The 7,130-nt window shown below is 27.9% G+C and overlaps 1 protein-coding gene across 1 annotated transcript; it reads right to left on the reverse strand.

Moving 5' to 3' along the window:
* Nucleotides 1–3,966: 3,966 nt before the first annotated feature.
* LOC131654465 (uncharacterized) lies at nt 3,967–4,929 on the reverse strand. The gene has a single exon (XM_058924643.1). The coding sequence runs from the start codon at nt 4,927–4,929 to the stop codon at nt 3,967–3,969; it is 963 nt and encodes a 320-aa protein (XP_058780626.1).
* Between the last annotated feature and the right edge of the window lie 2,201 nt (nt 4,930–7,130).

Below are 7,130 nucleotides of genomic sequence, written 5' to 3' on the forward strand. Positions count from 1 at the left end.
TTTTTCTTTATTTTCTTGTGGTAGTTTCAATAATGTTGATGGTTCATCTGAGAATGGTATGCTTCTTGCAGAGGGTTAAGGAGAAGTAGTACTTTTGAGAAAGAGAAAGCCTAGAAAATGGAAATATCTTACATTTTTGGAGGCATTGGTTACGGCTGATTTCTGGCTTTTAGTTTTTGTTTATTTTTCTGTTGTTAGAACTGTTACAATTATTAATAATTTGGCTCAAGGTGTTAGAACTGGTGTTACTATTATTAATAATCTGGAAATGAAGAATATCTACACAACAATATCTGCCACAGGTTATTGTGGTTATCATCCCGATGAAAAATTTGATCCTAATGCTTTACCACTTTTGGATCACTTTGTTTTGCAAATATGTAGAATGATATCAGTATGTTGCACTCATAATATCAACATCCTAATGCATGGAAGTACAATGTATTTACCACTTAGTTATTTGCATGGAAAAGAAAAGGCAACACAATATAAAATGGTAGGTCCTTGCAATCATTACAAAAATGTCTCACATTAATCATCTGAAATAAATCATACAAAAATTAGATTCCAAGAGCATCATAATTTTAAGTAAAATGGAACAAAAAAAATTACACAAAGTAATTGGATAGTTGAAACATTAAAATAAGTAGGGACTACTTATTCCTACAAACCATAAAAAAGAGCTAGAAGTTTTAACTTTATTTACTCTTTTTTAATTAGTAACTATAGCATCTTTAAAAAAAAAAAATTTGCCTCAATAGTTTTATATCCCAAATAAAACTAAAATGCAACTCTTGGATGAATTTCTAACCTCTTCGGTGTATCTCTCCTAAGGATGTTTGTCTCCTTACTCCTCTGTAGTGTTCTCCAGCAATTGTCTTTTATGTTTTTTTTTTTTAACATCTTAAACTGTATAATAAATAAAAAACTGTGTATACATTTAATTCAGTATAAAAAAATTAAGGTACAAAAGCTGATTAATGAATTATTATAACATTATAATTAGTCACAAGAGGAGGAAGATTTATGGATTAATTCTACAAACACATTGGAAAAACATAGTAGTTGAAATGAAACTATAAAGCATATATTTTGTTTTTTCTCTGTGTAACTTTTCTTCCTTTATAAATTTGTTAATATAATCAAAGAAATATCTTTTTGCCTATTGCATTTTCAATTTTTTTTTTTAAATAACTAATATATATAGCTTCATTACTATTATGCTTTATGAATTTTAATTTAACATTTGTCATTCGAGTTTTTAAACTTTTTTTTATACGTTTGTAATACATTATTCATCTTAAGACTTGAATTAAAAATAAAAAATTATGCAAATTTCTTAATTTTTTTTTTATTTATAAATATTTTTTTTAGCTAAACTCATGCAAACCTTAACATCCTTTATATTTAACCGATTATATATAGAGTTAAAAGGTAGTGCACTGACAGTGTAAAATAATTTTACACTGTCATCCAATAGAAAATCATAAATGTGCCATGTCATTAAGTTTTTTTTAATAAAAAAATAGTTTAATTGGATACATGGGTGGTGATTGGTTGACAGTGTAAAAATATTTTACACTGTCAGTGCATCACCCCTTTTCTCTTATATATATTGTTCGATGTTTTATTTTATTAACATAAATTGTTCATGTATTGTATAACTGTTAATACTAACCAAAACAACTTAGGATTACATAAAAATATCATTTCAAATGAAAATAACGAATTCATGTCGAGCATAAATAGTAGGTAAATTAGACATATCACATGTACTAATTAATTATGAAATTGTATATACAAATATATAAATTATGGAACTCTACTCATTAGAAAAGATATATAAAGTTATACTGAGTTTTATTTGTTAACCCTTTTATGAAAACTTTCTACACCTATTTTATTTCTTTATCTCAACTCTTTTGCTTCAAATTATTATTATTATATTCATTTCTATGCTAGAACTAGAAAATGTAGTTAGGGATTAAGTTATTTGTATAAATTTTTATTATTTTATTTTCTTTTGTTATTTTATTTTTTTTATAATGTTTTGTTTGTTTGAACTAATGCTTAAAACAATTTTTTTTTATAATTTTGTAACTTTTATTTTCTAAAAAACAGATGTAAAAAAACTAAAAATATAAAATTTTAACATTAAACCTTTTAAAATATATTTTTTATGTGCAAAGCCTCTTTATCAATCATAACAAAAAAAAAATTTAATCAAAAAACGTAGTGTTCAGATGACCTGAAAAAGAATGTTTTTATGGCATTGTTTATTCTATTAAACTCTATGATTTTAATAGGGTCATTAAAGAGTAATAACATATATTTTAGACAAAAATAATATACACTACAACTTAAAGATAAATAACAATAATATTACCAATTTTAGTTTTCCAGTTACATTAAAAAATTCTTATATTTTAGTACATGTGGATGCTAGTAAAAATAAAGTATATCTAAAAAATTATTTTAAATAAAATAAAATAAGAATTTAATTGCTATACATCATCAATGTAAAAAAAAAATACACCAAAAATATATTATGAAAATTCAATTGTGTTACTTTAAAAAAAATTAAAATAAAAGTCAAATATTATAATATACCATTTATATTTTTTTGGATTTCAATATTCTATAATGTTTATTGCTAATTAATATTTCTGTTAATAATTTAACATTAATCAATTAGTTAAGTTTATATATATATATATATATATATATATATATATATATATATATATATATATATATATATATATATATATATATATATATATATATATAACAAAATATTTATATGGTAGTATAAAAATTACATATGAGATAAGTTGGTAAAAATTCACTTAATTGTCCATATTATCATCCTAAAAATTGTAACGTAAAATCATTTACTTAATATAATATTTATGATTTAAAAATGTTTTACCTAGGGAATCAATACTACCTATACTATTTGGAAGTTGGTAAAAATTCACTTAATTGTACATATTGTCATCCTAAAAATTGTAACGTAAAATCATTTACTTAATATAATATTTATGATTTAAAAATGTTTTACCTAGGGAATCAATACAATCTATACTATTTGGAAGTTGTTAAAAATTTACTTAATTGTCCATATTGTCATCCTAAAAATTGTAACGTAAAATCATTTACTTAATATAATATTTATGATTTAAAAATGTTTTACCTAGGGAATCAATACAACCTATACTATTTGAAAGGGTCATTAGTTAGAATATAAAAAATAGACAATAAAAAATTATAATTGAAAAACTCTGGAGCTAGTCCCATAAAGTTATGGAGCATAGAGAATGTTCCAAGAAGTCTCTCATAGAGATTAAGTAACTCAGGAATGTTTTAAGAAGTCTCTCATAGAGATTAAATAAGTCAGGAATGCTGTAGAATTTCTTTATAGAGATTAAGTAACTTAGGAATGCAATTCAGTAGAATTTTCTTATAAAAAAGGAGGTTGTCATTCCTCGCACTTAATTAGTTAGTAGATATTAGGGATAGACAAAAACCGTCCACCCGACCCAACTCGGTGAAAATAAAAAAATGGTTTTTAGACGGTTTATAGTGGTTCAACTTAGATGGTTTAGATCTATACGGATAAAAAAATATGATTAATAGGGATTTATAAGAATGGATCGGGTACTAAAATTTGGCCCACAGGTACTCAGATCCACTCAGATAGGAAAATGTGTGTAATATTTAATGTTTAGTTTATAAATTAAAATCATATATCTTTTGTTGGTATATATAGATTTAGAGTTTTTATTCTTTATTAAGATTATTGGAGTTTTTATAAACTTTAAGATTTATTGTAAAATTTTAAATTTTAACTTTTTTTTTGTGTAAGCAAGAAATATATTAATGAGAGAACTAAGGGTTCTCCAACCTTGATACACAAAACCGGAACAAGTCCGACAAAAAAACGATATTACATACCAATTACAATTACGATAAAAAAGACAACGGCTCTTTACAAAAATCGTAAAAGTTACAATTGGAATAGGTAATATCTCCAAAGGAAGACCATCTCCACAACAAAATCTTGATCTTCCACACAATATCATTTACATTCCACACCTCTTGATTGAAGCAAAAAGCATTTCTTGTCAACCATATTATCCAACAAGTGGCCAACCATAACACCCCCAATTTTCCTTCTTTAATTCTTCTCCTACAACTCATGGCATACCATTCCATAAAAAGAGGAATGCAATATTTCTCCTTCCAACCCGAAAATTCCACCCACTCACCAATGTCTTTCCAAACAAGTTTAATTACATTACAATTGATAAAAATATGTTCTCTATCCTCCAAATGTAACCCACAAAAAACACAAAGTAAATTAGAAGCGGACAAAGGAATACCTCTAACTTTCAATAAATCTTTGGTTGGTAGCCTATTCACAAAAAGTCTCCAAGCAAAAGCCTTAACTTTGAAAGGTACCTCCATCTTCCAAATTTTATCCAACACATCATCATTCCTATTAATAGGACCAAAAGGAATTCGTCGGATAGCATACCGACTATAACAAGATGAAACCGTAAAACACTTATCCGTCTCCAAATTCCAACTCACGGTATCCTTCTCCAAACTACAACCCACGAAAGATTCTAAGCAATTTCGTAAAGACATTAACCTAGAAAACAATCCCGCCTCAACCGCCTCATCTTCCGAAATGCCCAAGTCTCCCCATTTCCAAATACCATCATACCACCCTCCCATGACCGCCACCGAAACATTTTTCAACAAAGAAATAGCATAAAGTTCCGGGAAAACATCCGACAAGCAAGCATCACTTAACCAACAAACCTCCCAAAACGGTGTGTTAAACCCATTGCCCACCATAAAGCGACAACTCTCAATAAAAGGATCTTTAAGAAAAGGAGAAGATTTACTAACCTTTAGCATATCACGCCACCAAAATGAAGCCGAAGAATTTTTTAAGTTATTTTCTTGAATTTTTTAACTTTAGGTTGAATTTTTTATATTTTAGAGAACAAGATATAAATTGTTTATTTATTTTCTTTCCTGTCTTTAAATTTTGAGCACAAAGGAGAAAATTGTAACACCAAATCATTTGTCTGTATATAGTTTATATTTGTGTTTATATTAATCATTTTAAAATCCAATTAGTTTAAAAATAAAACTCACCTACCTAATTTGTAACACATAGGGCTGGAAATGAGTCGAGTCGAGTCGAACTTGCCTCAGCTCAGTTCGATTCGTTAAGAATTGAACGAGTTCGAGTTCATCATGAACTTTTTTTCAGCTCAAATTCGACTCTTTAAGAATTGGCCGAGTTTGAGTTCGAGTTCGAGCTCATCACGAAAATTTTTTCTAGCTCAAACTCGACTTGTTAGGCAGCATCACTATGATACTTCCCTCTAAACACCTTGCATCCAATGGGTTTTTATCCGTTAGGCAGATCGACAAGTTCCCAAGTATGGTTAGACATTATCAAATTCATTTTGTCTTGGATAACATCATGCCAAAATAATGAGTCATTTGAAATTATTCATCGTAAATCTTAGGATCATCTTCCACTTGAAGAATAATAGGAATCTTACAAACAAAGCTCTCACTATTTCCTTCTACACAAGAGAAATAAATGGAATTAAGCGATTTTGTTCGGTCCTAGATCCTTAGCATTTCGAACTCTTTAGCTTATCCTTAGTTTGAGATATTTTTCAACAATCCGTGAAGAACTTCCGATTTGTGTTTCAATAATCAGCAGAGACCCTTCCTCATGAGGATTTCGTTCTACCCCACATCCTATTACATGATCCAACATTAGATTCAGTTCCTAGTCTTCCACCAAGTCCAATCACGACTCTGATACTACGGTTAGAGAGTTCAAGAGAATCAAGAGCACTAATGAGACCAATGCTCCAAGACCACAAGAGAGGGAGACACCACATTCCACCCATTCATAAGTAACGTGAGACTTTAACCACTCACACTTGAGATTATCAACACAAGAAATTAACGTGGAAACTCCAAAACTAGGGAAAAATCACAGTCTTATGTGAAAATTGTTACAACACATAAACAAAAAAAGTCAAATACAAGCTTAAAGTACTTTTGACTAGTGCACATTCTAACGAAGAACTTGAATCATTTATATAGTCTTGGACTCCCTCTTCCTTCACAAAATTAAACAATGTGGGACTTTTTCAACATATATATTTTCAACCAAACCGAACAATCTCCACCTTAATTAAAAATAATACATTAACTTTCATTGTCTTTACCGACAACTATACTCCATCGTAAAGGGTGTTAACATGTATATTTTTAACAAGATGCATCACTTATGCTTCTTACAAGATACACATGCTACTTATGAGTTATCCACACTATACATATCAATTTAACGGTTTTACAAGATCTGATCACTGTAGCAACATCAATATCAATATCTTTCTTAGAGATTATTTTTAGAATCACCTTGTTGTTTATCTAAAGTTATAAAGTTTTTTTCTTAGTTTATATATATATATATATATATATATATATATATATATATATATATATATATATATATATATATATATATATATATATATATATATATATATATATATATATATACTACTTACTCAAGATGCATTTTTCGGTGCCATTTATAAAGAGACATAGTTACCAATCACGTTGTTGTAAAGTAAATTTTAAAGGTTAATGAACTTTTTCGTCCCTTTAAATATTTCAAATTTTGTTTTTAGTCCCTCCAAAATTTTCCTTCAAGAAATCGTCCCTTCAAAATTTTTCTTCCGAACTATTGGTCCCTAACGTCAAATATCGTAGCTAATCAGTGGCTAAAGTCGTAGCTAATCTCTAGCAAATTCGACGTTAGGGACCAATAGTTTAGACGAAAAATTTTGAAGAGACGATTTCTTAAAGAAAAATTTTGGAGGAATTAAAAACGAAATCTACAATATTTAGAGGGACCAAAAAGTTCATTAACCCTAAATTTTATTTGTTACATTTCGCAATTCATTCGAGATGAAATCACGAATTAGAGATATGTTAATGACATGGATACACATAAGGTCATTTATCAATTGCACCATTCTGTTATTACTTGAAACAATATATTTTCCATATGCATG

The sequence above is a fragment of the Vicia villosa genome, linkage group LG1 (genome assembly GCF_029867415.1).
Source record: "Vicia villosa cultivar HV-30 ecotype Madison, WI linkage group LG1, Vvil1.0, whole genome shotgun sequence".
Classification (NCBI taxonomy): domain Eukaryota; kingdom Viridiplantae; phylum Streptophyta; class Magnoliopsida; order Fabales; family Fabaceae; genus Vicia; species Vicia villosa.